General features: G+C 43.8%; 1 protein-coding gene across 3 annotated transcripts in view; it reads left to right on the top strand.

Moving 5' to 3' along the window:
• Positions 1-24,262, top strand: part of THAP1 (THAP domain containing 1) — a 119,283-nt gene that overhangs the window by 60,234 nt on the left and 34,787 nt on the right. For all 3 annotated transcript variants that reach the window (XR_014971896.1, XM_085636618.1, XM_085636619.1), the window contains exon 2: positions 14,283-14,478. Coding sequence is in view for 2 of the 3 variants with exons in the window: in XM_085636618.1 (XP_085492744.1) it covers positions 14,283-14,478 (196 nt within the window). In the remaining variant the exon portion in view is untranslated. The remainder of the gene's footprint in view (positions 1-14,282; positions 14,479-24,262) is intronic.

Here is a 24,262-nt window from a genome sequence, read left to right as displayed (position 1 = left end):
AGCATGTGTTCCAGCTGTCTCTATGTACTTCTCTCCCCTGCACTGTGTTGATCAGTTGCGACTGTGTGCTTCTCTTCCCCCTCCCCCCATCCATGTTGCACTCACTCAGTGTCTTCCCGGTTGCTTTTGGCTTCTCCCCACACCCTCTCCACATTGCCATATTGCCTGCGTTTCCTCTTCCTGCTACCTCCGTCCATTTTGCCTGTGCCCCGCGCCCTTTGTTGCTCCTCACATCCACACCCTTTGTGATGCCCCCTCCACCTGCGTTTAATGCTTTTGCTCATATATTTTCTTAACCAATCCAGCATGGATCGACAAATAATAAAACAAAAGTGCCCACGTTATTTTGTAGGAGTGTGCATTCATGTTGTGCTCGCCTAAACAATGACGCGGCTGGCCGTGTCCTAGGCACTTTTTTCATATTTAGCCATGGTGTATAGCATTAGGGATGCTGCACAGCATGTCTGAAAACTGACAAAGCCAATGGGTATCAAAGGTTAGACCTGTTGTGTTTACCAATGCTTGTTAGTATTATTGCTGAAAAAGAAGACTTTGACGAAATGTTGACTGAAGGCGTGATTCTGTCTAATAACATTAGGCACAGCTGACCTGTATGTTGTCGGGCTACTGCCTCAGCCTTTCTGAGATACGGACCCCCTCGATATGTCTCCTATTGTGATCCCTTCAGGTGAAGCAGTAGATCCTGAACCTTCCTTTCTCATGCTCTATCTTTTTTGTTTTACCTCGCACATGGAGGGCAAGTATAAAAAAACACATAAACCTGATGTTGCAGCCGTCACGTCTGTTGGTATGGAGAAGCAAACGGGTTTTCACCAAGGTGTTCTTGAAACGTTATTAAAGAGGGGATCGGCACGTTTAAATACCTCTTATGCGATATTATAGATAAACTGGGTCGACTTGCTAAAATACTTCGACTCAAAAGCACATTCAAATCTTTAAAGGGACCATGCGGAGAGTTGCAGTTTCTTGGCCCATTTTGAAAGGGAAAAAGTAATGTGGTTTTGCCGATCACTATCATATCTGGAGGTTGTTACTGGAAGTACAATACTTTGCACATTAGTCTGAGTGTCTGTTGAAGGTTGTCCAATTCAGTGACTGAAAACAATGCATTATTATTTAGACATTTGTTGTGCTGATTGTCCACATACTTTAAAAAAAAACGTTATTTATTGTACATCCGGTTAATAAACACAGCCAGTACAATACAAGCAATTCCACCCCCCCCCCCCCCCCCCCCCAGGCTGAGGGTATAGCATTGCAGATATTTACCAAGGGTTCCACATTTCACCATTTGTTCGCATATGTTACCCAAAGAGACAGTTATCTTTCACCCCTTGCTAAAGATCTAATGCGTTGCATTTATACCTTTTTTCGGGAGTGTCTAAGCCAGAAGCCCACCTTGGGGTGTCATATCAGTCTCTTAATCTGGTGCTACACCAGCAAGATACGCCTTTAGGGTGCCCCAAATATCCTTGGGTCAGGAAGTTGTGGGCAGCAGTTCATTGTAGTTTCAGCGTGTGTTCGACATGTGGCTAGAACTGTAATCCAGTCAGTGTTAGTGCAGTAATCCGAGTTTCACAAATTTCTGCTCACTCGTTACAACCTATTTCACGTAGCCCAGTAATGCCATTAGAGGGTCCTGGAATAGCCTCCCCATTAGTCGCTCATTAGTAGACAGCTCCATGCTAAGTGTAATAACTAGCATTAGCATAGCCAATAGGTCTGGCCTTTGGGAACTTATAAGTGATTACCCATGCAACAGTTGATGTTGTTGCTCCAAGGATATTGTGCTGCATAACTAAATACTTAATAAGGTCCCAAAAACGAGACCTATTGGCTATGCCAATGCTTGTTATCCTCTTGCACACCTGACATCCCCAGAATTGGCTCATGTCTAGTTCTCGTACATTTGTATGCGGATGACGTGGTTTTAATAGCCCATACAGCAAACGGATTACAAGCACTCTCAGATGGTTTTAATAATTTTATTCAGAGGCTGAATTTGAAAGTTAACCATACAAAATCTTGCGTTAAGAATTGTGGGCCAATAAATAAATACCTGGTTGAATAAAGTTTTTTTATTGGGGACATTCCAGTTTTAAAGACAACATTTTTTAGTTACCTGGGTACCTTACTCAATGACAAGATGAAGCGGCAAAGATTATTAACCCAGAGGGCTCAGTCCATGGAGGTGTCGTGCGAATAATTTTTTAGGTTTGCCAAGAAACTAGGACATAAGCCCGCAAAAGAAATGACCATGCTTTATAAAAGTAAAAGCCTCGCTACTGGTACATGCAGGGATGGTGTTTGGGGGTACACAGCAGCTAAACCCCTAATGGTGGTGGTGAATGCATCTTTAAATAGGTTACTAGGAACCCCAAAATCTACTCCGAGCCTTTTAACACACAATGAATTGGGTGTAAGCTTCCTAGTAGATAGGGTAGGCCTGGCCCTTATTTTACTATGGATCAAAATGTGGTCCACACCTGAATTTGCTTTTTCCCGTAGAATAGTAGAGGACTGTCTATTGGATCAAATATGTTAAAAACAGCTTTCACGAACTAGGATTGAGCAGTCTTTTGAAAATCCAGGTACTATTAATGCATGTTGTAAGTTCCAGAAAAAAGTTCTTTATAAATAAAGAGGATGCGAGGATCATGAAAGCACTTGATAGGGTAACCATTCAATCACACGTTGCGCTCTCAACCACCCAACACTTGGAGGCAGCCACATGGATAAAGGCATAGGAACTCAGATTGTATTTTGCACACTTAAGAGTGAACACAATTCATTTCCTAGTGGCCTTCCCTATTGCTGGCACTTGGTTTGCGTATAACTGTGCAGCTCATGTGACAGGAGGCCACTTCAGTCAACTAAGCTCTTTATGCTATTTTGCACCTATACATACCTCTTTTAGAAAAAGGTTCCTTTGCCCTATACTCAGCAGAGGATCTTTTAATACCCATAATGAGGGTGTGCACTATTTACAGCGTCTTGAGTCTCCTTTGATGTGCTCTGCTGTTCTGAATGTTATCACTCAAGCGCTAAGATTAAAGAAGAAATATGGATTGTGAGCCGTTTGATTATGATGCAGGTTTCCCTTAACTGCTTAGTATAGATTTGGTTGGCACCAGGGGATTCCTTTAGGCAATGTGAAATTTGGGTACGTTCAACTGTAAAGGGCCATTGTATTATTTTATTTATCATTTCAAGGAGGCTAAAATATGTTAGCTTATACGTGATACTTTAATATGATTTTTTTTTTTTTTAAGTTGAAATTTTCTGTATATGATTTTATTGTGCTTTCAAGGACAACTTTGACCGAATAAAGATAATGATGATGGTGAGTGCAGTGTGGCATATATGAGGAGCATGTTTTTGTTGTGTGTATAAGCCTGAGGGTATGCAAACGTTGTCGCAGCATGTGTGGGTTCAGAGAAAATTGTAAAGAATTTCATACATGCACATATATACAAGTTTTGAACAGCGATGTGTTGACGCATATTTTGTACGCTGACAACATGCTTGCATTAATGTGCCAAATTTACGTTCAAATAAATCATATGTTAAATGCTAAATTTGTAGTAGATAATCATACCGAACTGTTATAGGCCCACAAATGAATAAAAGTGCTGATTTAAGATAACCTATCGGTCAATGCCATGATAATTGAAAAACAATTCATTAACACTGTAAGTCCTGTTTTTCACATTGAATAATTGTTTGTGCACAATTTTTTCTCCTACAAATGCAGTTTTCTAGAAGCATTCTGCTAGCTAGTGAATTGGCATTTGTTATGTATTAGACAACTTATTTAGCGAGTTCGCAACAGGAGGTGACTAGGTGACCGGAAGGATGATTCTTGGGAACAACTGTATGGACAGCAAAATATCAATGATGTAATTTTTCAAAGTTTAATGTCTGAAAGTCTATTGTGCCCCTGTGAGAAAATTAGGAGTTTACTTATTCCCAGGAGTTTGCTGATATTCTATTGGAGGCAGAAGAAAGGAAATAATGTTGCAGCATAGAATATTGTGTGTTCATATTAGTGCCTGTTGCTAGAGTCGAGGCGGATTCCTTCCCCAACTCCCTGACCGGAGACTTGCTTTTGGGTTTCTGGTGCCTGTCTTCATGAGAGGCTACTGTTAGAAATGAGGATTCTGGTTGGCTAAGATATACACCCAAGCCAGGCAGAACCTACCACTCTAGTCTGAGTAAGCTAGATGCACCCCTGAGATAACCTGTGCTCACCCTCTGGCAGCTTTGCGCAGAGCAGCCAGGCTTATCAAAAGAGGCAATTTGTGAAGTATTTTTGCACAAAAATCTCTCTCCCTCTCCTTGCAGTGTCCATACTAGCGACGTTGCGGGCAGTGTGGCGGGCTCTGTAATATATGTAATATATGTCAGTCCATTGTTTCTGTGTGAGACTTCTCACCGTTGTTGCCCAGGGGATTTAGCGTCAATGGGAACCTCTCTTAGTAGGCTGTATAACTCCGTGATGAGACAGGAGTCTGTAAGTTTGGTTACCAACCATTTAAAAAAAAAAAAAAAAGTGAGGTGTCTTTGTGCCTTTTCCCGCGCCCCAGGTTGCAATACCCAGTGCCTAATCTGTTGGTATCAGAAGCGTTCGGTTTCCGGGAGGTTGTGCTGTGAACGGAAATCGTCAAAGGTTGATAGGCCCTCTACGTCAAAGAAATGGCCGATAGAATGGTGACCCTCTTCGGACCACTGGTTTTAGGACTTTGTCGCTTGACCCGGTGTGAAGGCTGCGTGTCCCACGATAGGGGTGAGTGGTGAGGGGAAAGTCATCAGTCCCCTGGTGGTGGAGACCCTGTCCCATACTCGCATAGGAGCCCGTGTGACCTCCGACAGATGAATACTGCGAGGGCTGTGCTCTCTATTGAGGAAGGGAATCCCCCACAGGGTTCTCCCCGCTACTACCTTATCCATGAAAAGCCAGTGCTTCTCAGATTCGGGGCGCGACCATTCCACGGAAGTCCTTAAATGTACTGCCCAGTAGTATTCCTGCAGGTTTGGAATGGCCAGCCCCCCTCGCTCCGCCCTCAGGGAGTGGCAGCCCAGTCTCCGTTAAGTCTTGGCTTTTTATTGCACCATATAAAGTGTTCCAGGTCCCGCTGCAAAGAACGTAAAACTCCTGGTGGGGGTTCAAGTGGGAGAGCCTGGAAGAGAAACAGAATCTTCGGCAGAATTGTCATTTTGACCGCTGCAATGCAGCCTAGCCTTGATAAGGAAAATGGCCCCCATCTACGCAAGTGTTCCCTAGTCTGCTGGAGGAGCTTTGTATAATTGGGTGAGGTAGTGTGTTGCGTATTAGTAGGCAATTGTATGCCTAGATATGGTATTGCCTCCGTGGCCCATTGTAAGTTATATTTGTGTTTCAGGGCTGTTAGCGTAGGTGCCGCTAGTGATAGGCTAAGTGCCTAGGAGTTGTGAACATTCATTTTGAAACCTGCCGCCTGTAAAAAGTATTCAAGCTGTGCCAGAAAGGCAGGCAAGGATATATGGGGGTTCTCCAATGTGGCTACTAAGTCGTCTGCGTATAGGCTGATCTTTTGATCCTCCCCGCCGAACCTTGCCCTAGACACCAGCGGGTTGTCTCGTACCCTTTGGACCATTTGCTCCATATAGAGAGCAAAGACGAGTGGCGAGAGGGGACACCTCTGTCTCGTCCCCTGCTGAATTGAGAAGGCGGCTGATGATGCAAGGTTTAATTGGATTGTTGCAGTCGGGGTAGAGTAACTGCTTAGGATCCAGCGCAGAAAACTCTCCAGGATCCCGAAGAGCCTCAGGGTGTCCTCTAGATATGGCCAGTGCACTCTGTTTGATGCTTTTTCTGCATCGATGGACAGGATTCTTGCGCTCGCCATCAAAACGCTGAGCCGTATCCACAATATCCTGAAGCCGCTTGGTATTATTGGCGCACTGGCGACTAGGCACGAAACCTTCCTGGTCTGGGTCTATCAGCCCCGGTAGGAGGGGGGGGGGGGCGCTGCGCTAGGATTCCTTTTTAGGAGTTTAAAGTCGACCTTAAGGATGGAAATCGGCCCATAGGACTAGCAGCGTGTTTTATCCTTGCCTGGCTTTGGTATAACCACCACCGATGCCTCCAGCATCGAGCTTGGCAGGGTAGATGAGGTCCCTACAGAGTTGAAGACCCTCACTAGCATTGGAGCCAGCGAAGAGCAGAAGGTTTTTTGAAAAAGAGAGGAAAAGCCATCAGGGCCCGGGGATTTGAGCGTCCTCAACCTGGAGATCGCTGTAATGACCTCCTTTATTCTGATCAGTGCCTCTAATGCGTCTGCTTGAGCCGTCTGAAGCTTTGTTATGTTAATCGCTGTAAAGTATTGGGACGAGGTGTTCCTAGAGAGGTGCTGCGCTTCATAGAGCTTCGCGTAGTATTGGCGAAAAGTTTTGTCGATGTCCTGATCCGCAGTCTGTTCCTGGCCTTTTTGGTCTGTCACCCATTGGACCCCTGAGCCCTGTCTCTGTATTCTAAGTTTATTGGCCAACAATCTCCCACTCCTGTCCTGTGGTATAAAAATTGTGCCTCAGCCTCAACGCTGCATATTCCGCTCTGTCTAGGCCTAGACCTGCCAATTGGGCGCGGGCCGCCTCTAATTGTCTCCAGATCCTTGGGGCACCTGTCCTCTGGTGTATGAGCTCTAGCTCCCTGACTTTTTGTGTAAGTGCGTCTCTCTTTACCTACGACTGGTTGTTCGATGAGGCTATGGCAATAAATTCCCCCCTCACCACGGCCTTTAGGGCGTCTCATAAGGTTTCAATTGGTGTGTTGGGATTATCGTTTGTGTCTAGATAGTCTGTTATTGTGGTTGTTATTTGCTTTACTACTTCTGGACGGTGGAGCATCGTTTCACGGAGTCTCCAGGTTCGTGGAGGGGTATAGGTGCTGTGGAGGGCTAATGTCAGGCTCACTACCAAGTGATCGGACAGTGTGTGAGGTAATATAGTTATCTGCTGTACTTGGGGTAGAACGGGTGTTGTGGCCAAGAAATAATCTATCCTAGCATAGGTCTTGTGAGAGTGAGAGTAGAAGGTGTATTCTCTGTCTGTGGGGTGAAAATTTGCCAAACATCAGTCAGTCCTGCGTCTGTTATCATGCGTTTCCCGTTTTCCGTGAGGGCTCCTGACTGTCCCTGTCTCTGGGCTAATCTGTCTGCCACATTATTGAACACTATATTAAGGTCTCCCTCAATTATTATCATTCTGCCCTGGGATCTAGAGATTTCTGCTATTAATTTGCGTAAGGACCCCTCTAGCCCCTCGTTGGGCGCATAGACAGTGTCTATAGTGAATACGTGGGGGCCCATCTGTATCGAGTAGACCAGTAATCAGCCCTTGATCTCCACCAGTTTGAGGCGACCCTCCCTGTGAATTTGGAAGAAATCAGGATGGCAACACCCACAGCTTTTGTTGTGTTTGAGGAGAAGAGTTGTAGTGGGAATGCCTTGGATCGGAGTCTAGTTGTGTCCCCGGGAAGTAAGTGCGTCTCTTGAAAAAGATATATGTGAGCCCCTAAGTTTTCCAGATACGATATGATAGCTCGCCTTTTAATTGGGTTGTTGAGGCCTTTCACATTTAGTGAGACTATGATAAGTGAATGGGTCATTTATGCAGATTTAGGAAGGTGCTGTGGGACTATTGCTTGTCACTTCGAGGGGCATGGAAGGGCTCTGGTTGAGCTCTTGTGGGGGGGGGTTGAGCTAACCATGATGCCTTAAGGTGTGTCTTGTGGTGCTTAGTGTATTTGTCTGGACAAAGGGAGGTAACATACCCTTTAGGAACAAGATAGACAACAAAAAACAATAATTGATGAATGAGTAGAATGTCCCAGGTGGTTAGACCCATGGATTTGGCCGTGAGATGTCAGCAGGATCCCTTCCGTTGTCCTCCCCGTCGTACCTCTCCCACCAACGATGGCGGGGGTGCTAGAAGGTGGGATTGCAGGTCTCGGATCCCCCTCTGTGAGCAATGCTAAGAGTTGCGTTTGTGCTAATCATTCAGGTTGGCCCGAGTCCTCCGCTAAGGTCGCCAGAACTGCCTTCCTCCCCCTAGTGATCGTTTCAAGGTCCGACGCCTAGGCGTTTTGGAGATCGGTTCACTGTCCTCCACCTACAGTCCCTTCAGATTCCATCCCCGTAGTTGGGCTGTGAGTCCATGCTACTGGTGTGGTCCTCCAAGTTCAGTAGCTGTCGGGCCTCCCGGAGCGAACTGATGTGGTGCGTTTTCCCTTCCCATTGGAAAATTAGGCGGAATGGATGGCCCCAAGAGTAGGGCACCTCTTTTGCCCGTAGATGAAGCGTGACCAGGCGGAACTCCCTCCACTTTTGTAGCATGGATGCAGCGAGATCTTGGTAAAGCAGAGGTTTGTGACCTTTAAATTTAACTGGGTGCATATCTCTGGCTTTGCGCAGTATCCGTTCTTTAAGTTGGAAGTCGCAAACACACGTGAGTATGTCTGCTGGAGGAGCTGGAGGTGGTCTTCTCGGTCCCGCTCGGTGTGTCAGGTCAAGCTTGATTTTTTTGGTCTGGTGGTGTCTAGGATGGTGCGGAACATCTCCTCCACAACAAAAGCGTTGTCTCGGCCCTCCGCCTCATGTGGGACTTCCCGGATTCGTATGTTATTCCGGCGGGAACAATTTTCCAAGTCTTCTGCATATGACTGCGGGTCGAAGTGTTTATCTTTCAGACGGAGGATCTCCTGCTGTAATTGTTCTATCTCTTTGTCCCTGGAGGAATTTTGTGTCTAAGGTTTGTTTTTATTAAAAACATTGTACCATCTCATTAGCATTTAACATACAGGCCCTGGGTACATGAGTTGCAACTTTTAAAGAGACTTACAAGTAAATTAAATAGGTAAATCAGGTATACATCACTCACAATCATGTTGAGTGAAGAAGCACATGCACATAAGCACTGATTAGCAGTGGTAAAGTGCTCAGAGTCATAAGGCCAACAAAAAGATACAGCAAAAACATGGAGGTCCAAAGCAAACCCTTTCGGAAAGGCCACCCTAAAGGTGAGAGGTTTAACAGCTACCTTATTTAGATTTTGCTAATTGTCTGCTGATATCTTTGAGCTGAGAATACTTTACAGCTTATTGCTCAAAGGCTTTATGCTTGCGTAGTGATTCTCTCACAAGAACTCTGTATTGTCTACTTGAACTGACACCTTTTCCCTTCATTATTCAAAATTAATTTAGATTGGGGAATTTCCTTTATTGAACACACTTGTTGTATTATTACTATATTGACTGTGATTCTACCGAACATATGTTTTATTTTATGATCAAATATCGATTGATGGATTATATTAATTTTTAATGTTGAAATCTAGAGGTTAATACTTAATGAATAAACTGAAAGATTTTTTTTTTTTTTAAATTAAAACCATTAACTCATACTAATTCTCGTTATTGGCCCACTGGAAGTTTTTTTTGTTATTTGTAAGATTGACAGATGAGCAAATCAGTTTGTTTAATGAGGTATCCTTCCCAAGCCAAATTTTTAACCATAATAGGAGAGGGCGGAAGGCCAACAAATCAGTGAGATCGGGCATACCAAGCTCTTCATGGACAATAAAGGTGGGGGAACCCTGAGGAACCCCTGAAAGATGTCTGAAAAAATATGTTTTTAGAGATTTGAAGATCATCAAGGACCGTATGCCCCCATATTTCACTGCCATACAACACTTTAGCAAGGTACTTGGCCAATAGATCTGCAATTTTCCCTCAACCGGTCTTTTACCTAATCTAGAGGCGAAGTTAAAAATAGCCACGTTTGCCCGAATAAAATCACTTTTCTTGCGAGTTTTTAAAGGCCCCCAATTCTTCTTGACATCAAGCAGAAACCCCAGATAGAAACCCCAGATAGGAAAAGACACTGGTGCTAGGAACCGGAGAAGACCTGACCTTAAAAATATAGGACTTGCTCGCCTGAGACCATACTTACATCATATAGGATTTAGAGTTATTAACCATCAAGTCCTGCTCTTCCATAAATTGGACAGAAAGTTGAGCAACGTTTGGAGCCGCTTCTCAGTTCTGGCCCGAAAAGACAGCGTAATTTGCATACACAAGGACAGGAAGGCCACGCCGTCCCACCTGAGGATAATCCACCTTAGCTTCAAAGGTGGGTTATCAAAAAAGTCCTAAAGGTCCTTAAAGAGGTGACATTTAGCCAGTCTGTGCTGGCCTTGTGCAGAGGAGCTTAGTGTGTCACAGTTTGGAAAGTGTTCCAAGGGCCAGGGTTGCATAGACTAGTTATGCAACACAGCATAGGGAGACACTGCACTAAGGAAGAAATAACCATGCACAAACTGCATTACATACTCGAATGTCACAAAAAGGCAGACAGCCTTGTCACAGTTAATCTCCGCATCACGTTTGTTTTGCTGCCTCTCTAGCTCTATCTGAGCCCTAAAATGCAAATTTCACACTCATCAGTGTGTTTCCTCAGACATAGCTTATGTTTCTGCTTCCCTTCCATATGGTTCGGTCCGCTGAACCTGCGTTGGGAAAGCTCTACTCGGGAGGGACTGGGAGAGCTCACATGAGAAGTGCTGGACTGCTAAAGTGGTGGGGGGCAGTATTGAGTGGTTTCTGAGAATGGAGCTAATAAGACAGCTGAGCTGTCCTAGTGGAGACGGGCACACCTCTCCTCAGACTCTCCATTACTACGTGTCTTTTTCATCACTCACCCCAGTCTAACCATTGCTACCCAGTGCACTCTCACAGCACTCACTTATCACACTTACCACCGCTGCTCATCGCACTCAGCTGGCATAAGCAATGCTAGGCGTTTCGTTCTAAAGTATTGCTTCATGCCTGCTCTGGGTAAGAAGGAACATGGGTTGGTCTCTGATCTTGTTCATAAAGAGGCAGGATGCAACTCCCCCACACCTTAGCCTATGCATGGATAAGAACACCAGTTGTCAAGCCATTTCTCTGGGGACTGTGGTAGCAGGTGTGCTTGAAGGAGTTTACATGTTTAGGAAATTAGGTCATGTATAAAGAAAAGAGGAGAGGAGTGATTGTTGCGCGTTGTGGGACACCTGCTTGAGAAGTGAATGGCGATGAGCAAATCGGTTGACAAGACCATTTGGATACTGTTGAGTTAGGATTTCAACCAATTGAGGACCGTGCCTAAATTCATATCTTCATCTTTATATCAACGGTGGGTGGTCTGCTCTCGAATACTAACGATCCCTTGGCTGCGTGCTGCTTGGTCACGTCCTTGGCTTTTTTTTATTATGGGTTTGAAGTAAAATACTTTGTAGTCGCTCAGGAACTTTTCAATTGATATGGATGAATTGATGAGCACTTTGGCTCGCATGGCATCAGAGTTTTCTTGAAGAATGTTTTCAAATTAATTCAGAAAGCAAGGTTCTGTGATAAACCCTTTTAAGTTTATAGGTTCGCTTAGGTCGTTGGTTTGTTTTATAGTTGGCAGTTAAAAGGAGTAAAGTTGTGGAGGTAGTATGATTTTGCGAGGTTTGCAGTTTGGTATTGGTACTGCCTGCTTTTAAAGAGCAGGAGTATTTAAGCCTCTTTTTGTATCGAAGTGATCTGCCAAGGAGCTATAGAGCTCGAATGTGCTTAATGTCAGTTTCTATGCAATGTGGTTTTTGGAATGCAGAGAGTATTTTGAAGAGCTATTTAGCTTGTGCAGGTAGCCTCTGAATAGTGATTACAGTAGTAGAGTAGTGCTATCTCTTGGCTTGGCACGTGAATGTGTGGGTATTGACAAACACCGCTCCAAACTTAAATGCCTTGGGAATGCACAGAGATGTGTGCAACTGTCAATTGCATAATTAATCTCTTGTACGGGGGTGCATAGTGGAATAGAACACCCCCAGAGTTCATGGTTATCTATGAAAAAGGGTTTCTCTGTGGAATAACAACCCCCCCCTTTGAGAAAAACAGATCATTGCTATGTTTTACAAAATTGCTGGCAGTTCAGTTGGCCTAACTGTACACCAAGTATAACTATGATAGTGTAAATGCTGCAGTTGTTTATTCAGAATTTCACAAAGCCTTTCCTGGAGCACAACTTGAAATCTACCACAGGCGCAGCTTTCCATGTTCAACCTTGAAAATGTTTGTGATCACCAGCAAGTCCTGAATCTATACCAGGGCAAATCATAACACTTCTTTATGGATCAAGATTACGTTCCAGCAGTGTTTAATATTGTAGTAAAAATAAGACTTTACGTACAATAAAGGAAATAAGCGTAGGCACGTCAGGAAGTCTTTTCACTGAGCATCTCCTGCCTCGACACGCACACATTTTTCATGTTAGGGGGGATATATTTTATTAATCCCCTGCCTAGTCAGACTAATAGGAACTGCTGGGAGTTTACTGGGCTAAAGGTAGAGGCCCAGCACTAAGGTCAGTCAGTAAATAAGTACCCTGGACCTCCGGATCCAATATTCATTTGAGGCCTTTTTTGTGTGCTGTGTGGCAATGGGAAGAGAAGACAAGAGAACGGGAAAAGAGACCGAAAGAGTGTTGTGCATGCATTGTGTAGGGGTTCTGTGCCCCGGGTAGTGCAGACAACTACACTTAGTTATGCATGGTACACGCCCCTCCACAAATTGATGCATTATTGTTCAGAATGCCCAACTAAGCCATGCAGGTCAAAAATATTACTAAGCCACACACAACAGAGACGTCTCCAATAGGCAACGTATGGGCAAATTAACCACTCCGGCATTCTCGCTAGATACTACTTTTATAGTCACCACCCAGTACAGAGTGGCTTTGTTGTTCATGCAACAGATTGCAGTCCTTGTACATGGGGCAGATAAACAAGGACAGGCATTTTGCAGTGCAGATTTTCACCTTTTAAATAGGCTGTACGCGTACTGCAGTGAAGCATGATCACCCTACTGGGGCTAAGAAATGGATGAGATTTTTAGCCCTCTTTGATTTCCATGACTAGTAAGTATAGCGTCCTCTCTAGCCCGGGTACAGCTATGGATTGTACGTCTTTATTCCTCAGCATACATACGCGCTCTATGACTACGTCCTAACCCTTAATAACCATCCCTTCACTCCTCCCAGCAAGTTATGTACTTCCTCTGTTTAGTCCGCCCAGAACTGCAAGAGTCCTAGCACACTTAGGGGCCGATTCCGATCCGGGTCAGAAGGGCACCGAATGCGATCCGGCCGGAAAAACTACGAGCCGTACGCGTGTTTTCCGGCTGACTCGTACAGCTGTACGAGCGAGCAAGTACGATGCGAGCTACATGAGATTCACCAACCGAGTTGTTTCCGGGTCCAAACCGCTCCGTACGTCTCGGTCGGAAGCTAACCGTGGCGTGCAATGGATGCGATTTACAACCGAGCCAGTACGATGCACGCGTCGGACAGCCTATGCGAGCCAGAGTGTCCGGCTCGCAAAAGCTCCCGGAGTCGGACTTCGGGGGTCCGCGTCGGACCCCCTGACACCCGCAGCCCTACGACTCGGACACAGGGGGAGACCTATGGGTCTCCCCAACACAGGCATGTACGGCGAAGATGGCACCGACGCGTACCCACTGTAGGGGATGCACTTGTTCGAGACGTACCCATTCAGTCAATGGGAGCGCATGTACGCGTCGTACAACCGGCTCCCATTGACTTCTATGGGAGTCCAACCGAACCGAGTCCGACAGCATGCGGCCGCATCGAACTCGCTCGGTCGGACTGTAGGGGTCCGGCTCGGTCGGAAAACACTCCGGATCCGACTCAGTCGGAGTGCTTTCCGACCCGGATCGGAATTGGCCCCTTAGTCTCACGACACTACAGTAAGTACTACAAGTGCTCCTAATCCTCTTCTGGTTATACCCAGCAGTTCAGAGGAGACGTGGTCTGGCCATTCATGGTGTTCTGTCTATTTTTAGAATGATAGCTAATCTTATTTGCATACACTTGCTTTATGTCTTTAATAGCATAGTCAATTTAAATATAACGATTGGAATGCTTATTGTGGTTAAACTCTAGGTTTATCCACTCAGAAAACCATATCAGTGGTTCGGATAGATTGAAACATTTTCTCCTGTCAGTCTGGATGGGTGGAAAAATCTCAGGTGTATTTACATAAGTGGTAAACTGTTCATATTACAATGCTGTACTCCTGTAAAGTGTAGTGCAATGTTGTGCTTCTGATTACACAGGGACAACGCCACAGGTCAAATTGTGCATAGTTTCACAAAACTAAAGCTGTATTTTTTTGCACAGGTTCCCTCTTACCCGACCAGAGATTTGCGAGAAATGGGAAGCTGCAGTAAGGAGAAACCACTTTAAACCAACCAAGTACAGTAGCATTTGTTCAGAGCATTTCACACCCGACTGTTTTAAAAGAGAGTGTAACAACAAGCTGCTGAATGACAATGCTGTCCCTACAATATTCTCTTTTTCTGAGAATAAAAACAAGGTAATGGTTGCCATTTTCATATATTTATCTTTCTGTTTGGAAACAACTAGAGAATCAGTTCCTACAATAAGGAAGCGCCTCTTTTTCAGACGATATGCAAGCGGTTACTTTTTATGTTGTTGGAGACTTTGGGGTAATTAATCTTCATGGTCCTAATACCTTTATGGAGGTTTTTGTTGCGTCTTTTTTTTAAAAGGTTGAGATGATGAAAGTGGAAAGCTGTGAACAGCGCTATCCTATATTGCTTAAACAGTCATGGGCTTCAGATATGTAAACCTCCAAGACTGAATTGTAGCAGTTAAGTAACTTGTAGTCTGTGGCCAATGCATGGCCACAATCATATTGTTGTAACTGGTTCGGAACCACAGGAAGTTGGGCTACTAGGCTCCAATTTTGACAATTGGAATAGTTAGCCTCTGCTACCTTTGGGCCTGACCTACTATTGGATTGATGACTGATTACCAAGTCCTCCAGTTAAGCACTTAACACTCAGGATAGAGAAGCAGAGTAGCCCAAGACTTATTCAGGGAGGTGGAGTGGGGCTAGAGGATCAGAATGCAGCAGAATATAAAAAAAAACATATAATATGCCAATGTCCAGCTAATATGTTGTCTTATAAAAAAGGAAAGTTCTGTAGTCTGCTGCACAGTGCAATACTACACATAAAATCACACAGATTGAGGTATGGACAATCGCTATGCAGTCTTCTAGGAGTCGTAATAGTATGAGCCATCTCCTGTTTCTGTAAGCAGACAACATTTCCCCAGTCATTTTATGTTTAATTTTAAACTGCTGTACAGCACCTTAGGGCTGGTAGTCCTCTAAAACTCCCTTTGAGATGGGGTCCTCATCCACCATGGGTATCCTATTCTGCAGAGTGCACTGCTCATGTTCCTTCCCACTCAAGGCTTCTTAATCTGCTTTAGTGTTTATGCAGTCTGTTTTTAAGATCTCACTCTTCCTTGGTGGGCATCACACTTCAACAGGTACGAACACAGATGTTCAGGTACCTCTAATGCTCTTATGCGTAAAACTCTGGGGTGTTGTGCAGTGAGAGACAAGAGTTGTATTTCGGGTTCTGACAAGTCAAAAACACATCACGATACATTTCTCACTCCAATTTATAAATAATAGGATAAAATGTAATAAACAAAATGACACCAAAATGACAAAAATCTAATTAGGGTAACCATACACAAAGTTTTAAAGATAAAAAGGAAAAAGCACCAAGAAAAAGTAAAGAGCCAATAGGAGATACTGATGGAATGTGACCAGGACCTAGGTGCGATTTCAGACCGATCACAATGGAGCGCGCAGCAAGCATGTTCATCCTTGTAACCTTCTGACTTAGTTCCTAAAATGGAAGTCGAAATCCTCCAGCAAGGGCAAGGTTGCAAGCTGTATCCAAGAAAGTCCTTTCAAAGCTGGATTGCCATTGGACGAGGACACCTGAAGCTGTTGGTTATGGCTGGAAAATCTGAGAGCAGCAAAAGTTCATATTTTACATCCAGAGAAGTCCTCATGTCAGTCGGATACTTTCTGCGCCTTTGCCCGGTCAAAATTTCTACCATTGGACTGAGTCTGTTTTTTGGCGCTTGAATTCCTATAGTAGGGCTAGGCAGCAGGCTGTATCTGGGACAGTGGCACCAAAGTCTGATAGGCTTGCAGTGAGGGTCAGCTGAACTGGATATTCAGGCAGCAAAAAGCTTAATGCAGGACCAACTTGGTTTTCTTGCCCAGTGAGGTTGCACATTGGGCAGATTGGCATGGGTGGTTGGTTCCAGTCCTCCAAAGGTCTGGAAGTCCAAAACGTTTCAAAGTCCCACCTTTTCAGAGGGTGCTGGAGAAGGCCTTCTGGACACTGCCAAGGGTCCCAGATTCTCAAGGCCAGTATTTAAGGTTCAGAACTAACACTAACCGAGGGCACTAGCGGGGTCCAGTCCAGGTCCAGTTACAACAGTTTTAGGAGGGCACTTAAAGACAAAGGACTCTTGCAGCTTGTTGTGTCCCTGTAGCCATACAGGAGTTCAGCCAACTGACCCCTGGAGAGCTTCTTTGTCTTGGTTACAAGGGAAGCAGGCCCAGTCCTTCAGGTCTCATCACAAGTCTCAACTAGGAGGTGTAGTCCTTCTCTTCTGCTATAGGTCCAGAAAGTGTTCTCAGGGTCTGGTGGTGACGCCCGTTTTAGTACAGTTCAATAGCCGGTCGGTGGGGGTCACTCCTAAACACTCCCTAACAAATTAGGAAAAAGTTCCTAAGGGCAACCCTACCCACTTTTGCAGCACATCCTGTGTGTTTTACTGCAAACTGGCATGAATGCACTATTCTAGGGGGAATCCAAGATGGCGCAGGCTTTCTAACTTTGGAGGTAGCTGTGTGCCAGCGATCGGTATGCTTAGGGAAATGAGGAAATTAGTAGTCCCCTCCTTCTAAGCTATGCAAAACTGGTTCTGGAACCAGCTCCCCATCCCATGTCTGGAACGGGAACGATGAGTTGTTTGAAGAAGGGCAGTCATTGAGAAAATATGTTATTAGAAATTTAGGGTTAGGAATAAAGTCTCAATGGGATTCTTACTTTGATATGAGCAGTCACTTTAGGTTGTGTTTATATGGGCTACTGATAACCACTTTTCCCATCACAGCCCTTCTTGAAACAGTTAATTGTTCCTGTTCCAGACATATGACAATGTGGGGTCACATCCTAAGTTACTTTTTTTTTAAGCACCCTTACTTTCTAACACATTTAGCCTGAAGCGGATCTATAACTCTTCATAATCAACCAGAATTTCAGAACTGGTAGGCTGACAAAGAACCTTTTCACTGTGAAATAAATAGTCTAGGTTTGCCCTATGAATTGTAAACATACATATTGTTGCATACCAGTCTGGTCTTCACATCCTAAAGTTTTCTGTTTAGTAGACCGTTGTGGAAAGACAATCTGCTCTAGTAAGTCTCCCAGAATGTTACCAGTTTTTCTGTGAGCCTTTGAGTCACACAATATGTCACTTCATGTTGCTAAAAGTGCAGTCCCCAAAGGCTTAACCCCTCCTCATTTTGTAATCTGAGTTTCCACACACTTTTCTCATAAAACAAGTGTATATATATTATTTTAGGTTTGTTTTGATTGAGTCCAATCGCTTATAGCATTTGTGTGACTGCAGTACCATCTGTTAATGTCCTTCATGAATACCAATCTGGATTCAGAGCACACTGCAGCACAGAGACCACCATCTTAGACGTCATAGATGATACCCTCTTGACCACAGACGATGACCCCTGTCTCCTGAAATTGCTGGACCTCACACCTGCTGTGGATACACTGAACTAACCACTCACATATGCACCATTGAGGGGCAAATGGGATTCACCAGCAGTGTTCTGTACTGTTTCTCCTCCTACCTTTACAACTGACACCAGTTTGTTCACATGAGTACCTCTAGGTCACAAAATATCTTTGTTGTGTAGAATCTCCCAGGGGTTCCATTCTGTCTCCCGTCATCTTCAACCTTTACAAGGAATTGCTTGGTACTCTACTCGCAGATGAAAGCTTCCTTATTCACCAATATGCTTTATATTGTGGATAATCCAAGGACAATGGCCCTGTGCATTCACCTACAATGCCAGTTATCCTACTGACACACAAGTTACAATATAAACCAATGGGAAGGGGGGAGTATAGATAAATTATAGTAATTCGAAAATCATCATTGAACAAAGTCATCACCATCATTGTTTAGAAACCATCAAAATATGCATGTAGATACGGAGAAAAATATTTCAAATTACATTCATATTGTTTGTACAGGAGATCTGCCAATTGCTAGGAGTAATATACATAGGAAGCCAATCCTGCAATTGTCACTATGCTGTGAATGCCAAAACGTGTTTCGCGGTTGTACTGCTGCTTCTTCAGGGCATCTGGAAATATAATCATGCGTCTTTCTTTATCACTTGATAATACTGTATCACTGCAACATTAATGTATGATGTTAAACATTTTGGTGATGCCTTTGTTCAATGATGATTTTTGAATTAATATAATGATGTATACCACAACATGCTTCAAGTGTAGAATGATTCTTTAAGACTGTTGAGAATACAAGCTAATGCAACAAAACATATTTGGTGGCATTTGTGTTTTTTTGTTCTGATTGTGGCTCTTTATCTATATACCCCCCACTTCCCATTGGTTTATATGAATCACTACTGTTTTGATGATACACGACTTTAATTGAAAGTATCTTCTGCTTCAGACATCCAATGCCTCAAATACTGCTAGCATATCAACCGGGTTTGGATGTCCAGTGCCTACCTGAAGCTCAACCGAACCAAGACTGAATTCCGATTATTTACCAAAAACAACAAACAAGATTTAGTACAAACCTGGCTCAATGACATAACCCTTGAGGACCTCAACTTTCGTTAAATCTAAATCGCCCTGGACATCATCCTCTCAAAGAACACATTTCCAAAAAAAAACATGGAACCAGCTTTCGCTTCTAAAGAAAGTCAAACAGTTTCTTCAAAAAATTTACTTCAGAACGGCTGTTCAAGCCCTTGTACTCCTGCATCTGGGTGGTGGTAATTGCCCTATTACTTATGAAAGCAAGTAGGCTTCTTAATATTTGTTAAGGCTCTATATATTCCTGTTAGAAATCAACCATTGTATTGTACCTATTCGCTCTACCCCTTTATAGTCTTGTCTGCTTGATTATTGTGATTATTAATTGTGATGAAGTATTATCAAGCACTGCACTTTGTATTGTGACTGTGACTCTTAAGTTTATATAACTATTGCTTTTTAAGGTAGAGATGTATTTCATACTCTTTTAGCCTGAGTATTATTATGCATTGAATTGTTTTTAATAGGTGTACATTATCATTTTCTATATACTTACTGTGACTAATAATGGAGTAGTACTAAGTACAGAAAACCAAAGATGGAGTATTAATGTATTGAATTGTTTGTGAAAATTACAGTGACTAATAAGGAAGCTATTTTTATTATTAGAATGCTTTTATGGTTGTATGTTATATACCGAATAAAGCTTGATTCAATTGCCCTATTCCATGGCCTGCCAGACTCCACATTGGCACTCCTTAGGACTTTCCGACACTCTAGAGCATGTTTCATCCAGGGCCTGATGAAATATGATCACAATATCCCCTTCCTGATGGAAATCCATAGGCTCCCCTTGCAAACCTGCACCCTCCTCACAAGCTGCTACATCATTTATGAAGCCATCATGACCAGCACCCCTGCCTATCTTGCAGACAAGCTTACCATCTCTGGTGGTTCAGGGCACATGGCAGCTAGGACACAATCAGACTGCAGTCTAAGAAGTGTAAAAAAGAAAAAATTAGACAACAGGCCCTTTTCATCTATGGGCCCAGGATCCGGGACAACATCCCCGTATCAATCTGGACCACATCAACGGAGCTCCAATTTAGGAAAGAGTTGACGACTCAATTCTTAAAAGAATACTAAAAGATGATGCATTAACTCTCCACAACTCTGCTTCCTGACTTACTGACTTTAAGTTTGCCTTTATCCATGTACAGTGCTCGCTGCCTTTTAACTAGGTTCAAGCTATAGAAATAACATAAGCATACATGCATACCTACATGCTGTGTTATGTTGTTTCACAAGTTGGCAGAATACATTATACTGAATTCAGTTACCCAGCTTTTACTATTCTGCTCTTCTGCATACGCACTTTTAGTCCTAATGTGTATCCCAATTCCTTACCTTCCACAGGGCTTTTTTAATACACAATCTTAAGATTGCTTTGTCATCCTACTTAGGCACAAGTGTATTATTTTAATGTATTCCTGTACTAGAGAGGGATGAGCCAATCTTGTCTGACTAGGATTGGTCGTTTGACACCAGGATAAGTTTGTGTTCAGTAGCGGCTAAGGAAAGCAAGGCATTCTATGTAAGGGTAGTGCATTGAAGTCTGTGCAAATCTTCACATACTGATAAACGCCCAACCGCAGTCCAAGTCCAAATAATTACTAAGAGTTTCAGTTCGAAAAATGTTGTGGGCCTGAAGAAATTGTTAAACCCTACCATATTACAAGGAAGCAGAGCCATAATAGGCCACTGAATAAAATAGCATCTACCATATCAACTTCTTGCTCTTTCCACACAGCTGGCACATAAATAAGACATTCGATATAACATAGACCCAACACCTATGGCACTTATAAAATAGCACAATGCTGCAGAGGATCCCTGTTATAGTCCAGAGGATGATGAAGAACCGGTTTGGAAAGGGTACCAAACTGATTCGTGATCTGGGGCTGACTCCTGTCCTTTACTGCCATCAACACTTTTTAAAAGTGGTTTCTGGAACGGCATTATTTTTGACACAGCTTTATGCTGAGTTGCATAAAGAGAAGCAAGAGGATTCTTGTTTTTAATTTTGAAGACTTGTTAGACCTGGCATTTTTAGCTGGTTTATCCCCAGACTTTCTTGCTTTTTGACCTCCTGTTTTTGACTCATTTTTCGTTGGTTTTAGGGGTGTGGACACTCTACCACTGCTAATCAGTGCTAAAGTGCATATGCTCTCCATGTAAATTATGTTATGGTTGGTTATCCATGATTGGCATATTTGAGTTACTGGTAAGTCCCTAGTAATGTGCACGTGTGCCCAGGATCTATGAATCAACTGCTACTAGTAGGCCTGCTGCATTGGTTGTGCCACCCACACAAGTTGTCTTTCAGAGGTGTCTCAGACATGCCACCGCAGTGCCTGCAAGCATCTTTAACTGCCATGTTGACCTGGCAAGGGCACCCACTTGCCGGACCCTAATCTTCCCTTGTCCTACATGTAAGTCACCCTTAACGTAGGTCCAAGTTAGCTCCGTGGGCAGGGTGAAGTGCAGGGCCGGCTCTATGGCGGTGCGACTGGTGCCATCTCACCGGGTGCTGGCTTCCCGGGGCGCCGTGTTTGCAAGTTTATTATGTTTCTAAAGCACCTGCTGCAGCGTTCCTTTCCTCCGGCAATTACTAGGCCTCACATAAATGTCAAGATAACTCGTGTGATTAATTATCTTCCTGGATTACGGAGTGCATATAATGTAAACATATTAGCAGGTTACTGCTTTTAAAAAAGACATCCTTTTGTTACTTGCAATTCTAACTTAAAGTCCTTTTAATACAACAGTGAGCTATTAACTTTCATTATAGAACTGCATACACACTGCACAGCATACATTAGAGCATTGATTAATGTTGCAAAAAGGGTTAATTTGGCTAGAAATCCATTCTTATTATTAAAGAAAACTCCCAACTATGCTGTTTCTTTTTCGACTCTGAGGGCCTCATTTATGAGTTTTTACTGCATGGCAGTGCAGCAGGCCTTCTTGCTGCGCTTCCCTACAGCAAAAGGAAAGGGCAGGAATGTGCCGTATCTATAAAATACGGCGCATTCCTATCCTTTTCCCCTGCGCCGGCGCACAATGGGCTGCCGTGCGCCAACTCAGGCACCTTTGTACCAAGGTGCAAGGGTGCCTGCGTTGCAGGGATGATTATTTTTGTACAGGAAGGAAAACTTTCTTTACAAAAATAATCAGAGAGGCTTTGTCCTCTTTACATAGAAAAAGGAACAAGCATTGGCATAGCCAATAGGTCTCGCCATCACCATCAAACATCAAAGCGGCCGCAAAAGTGAAAGTAATCGTGGTAAAGCGTGATGTGCGCGCCCGCGCGCATGCACTGTAGCTCTAGGCTGGCAGCACATTTTGGAGCCCTTTCAATAAGTCTCGCCAGACCAGCGCATGCGCTGGGTCAGGCGAGACCTAAAATAAAGATATTTCTCCTCGTTGCGCCTCCCTTATGCATCCCATGGGGAGGCGTAAACTTTTGGCGCTGCCTCAAATTTACGATTTCTCATAAATCTGGGGCAGTGTCAAAAGGCCATGGATTTTGCAGGGAACGCCCCCAGCAACAAGGGTCTGATATTTATAAGGCAGCATTAAGCCAAGAAAAGTGGCTGGGTGCTGCCTGATAAATATCACACAGGCTTCTGCGCCACGGAACGTCACAAAAAATGACATTCCGGAGGCGCAAGGAGTCTCATAAATGAGGCCCTGAATTTGTGCTTATCCACACCAAGCACTCTTAAACTATACTGCATACCAGTATGGATAACATGTGACTCCTACACTTTTAGTCCTTTGGTTTATGTAACATTTCCTATACACCGATTTACACAGGTATGATTTAGACAGGTATGATTGATTGTCTCTTTGTAGTGTGTGTGTGTGATACAAAGTGCTCTGACACCCTACACTGGTATGAGTGGTGCTATATAACTAATTCAATGCATCTGAGAGAGAGTGGTTATGGAGACTTGGTCACTGTTAAAGGGTGCTAGTGAGATAATTTGTGGTGGAGGTGGTCATTGTGGGGGCGCCAACAAACATTGTCGCACAGGGCACCACCAGCGCTAAAGCCGGCCCTGGTGTACTGTATGTGACCGGTAGGACATACAGTAGTGTGTTTTACATATCCTGATAGTGAAATGCTCTGTATTTCGTTTTTCACTATTGAAAGGCTGTCTTTCCCATAGGTGATCATTGGAGCTGCATTGTAACATTTTACAAATGTAACTTCTAATGGGGAAAAGATAGTGGAATTTACTTTAAGCTCCCTGAGCTCAGAATTTAATAACACTTCTTTTAGTAATGGTGATGTTTAAATTGTGTGTTTTTAAAAATGCAACTTTTAGAAAGTGGGAATGTTATTGTTTAACCATCCTGTATGCCTCTGCCTGTTTGTGTATTCACCGTCTGGTTTTGGAGTGACAGGAGCTGGGGATGTGCATTCACTCTAGGCAGCCACAAGGGAGGGGGTTGAGTTGTGTCCTGCCTTTCCTGGGTGACTCATAGCCAGGCTGGATAGACCTTTCTGCATTTAGAGTGGTGGTACAGGGCTCGACAAATCCACTCGCATTTGCGAGGTAAATTTAATGAGGTCGAGCTATTTTTAGGTCCTACTCGCCCTTTCTGGCGAGTAGGAAAACATACTAACTTTTGTCCTCTGTCTTTGAAAACGAGAACATGTGACAAGATAACAAGATTTAAAGGCCTTTTTATTGCTCACAAAGCAAATGAGCAATAAAGATGACTTTAAATCTTGTTATCTTGTCACATTTGCTTCGCTTTCAGAGACGGAGGTCAAGTAGGTTACTGTTAGGTCGAGGAGATTTTTCAAGGTACTAGACCTGCAGGACTAGTACCATGTTTCAGATTTTTCGAGCCCTGCTGGTAGGAGTTTTCACTAGCACCTTAATAGGCTGTGTCTGTCGTCTCCACCCCCTGTAATGCAGCTGGACCAGGGAGGACAGAACTGTTTTTTATTGAGCTTAGAGACTTTTGCTGCTTAAAACTAACTTCAAATGGAAAAGTAGTTTAAATATTGGGACCTTTGAACTCTTTTGCACTAAGGACCTGCCAAGAAGAAGAGCTGGAATAGTTGCCAGGAGGAGTACTGACCCTTTGCTGTGTGTTGCTTTGATCCGTTCGCTTGCAGTTGCTGCTTCTGTCTTGGGCAGTGAAAGGACTGAACTGAACTTTCTGCAGCTTATTGCTTGAGTTTCTCCAAGGGCTTGAGGTACAGCCTGAACCCTGTTTATGAAGTCTCAGGAACATCAAAGACTTCAGGTTCATCTGCCAACAGCACTGAGAACTGTGTGTTTTGTACTGCAACAGAAGAAAAACCACCATCAATGACACCGCTGCCAGCTCTGTGACCTAAAGGAAACACCAAAAGCGACA

Source organism: Triturus cristatus, chromosome 2_1 (genome assembly GCF_964204655.1).
Source record: "Triturus cristatus chromosome 2_1, aTriCri1.1, whole genome shotgun sequence".
NCBI lineage: Eukaryota > Metazoa > Chordata > Amphibia > Caudata > Salamandridae > Triturus > Triturus cristatus.
This window is presented reverse-complemented; position numbering and strand designations above follow the sequence as displayed.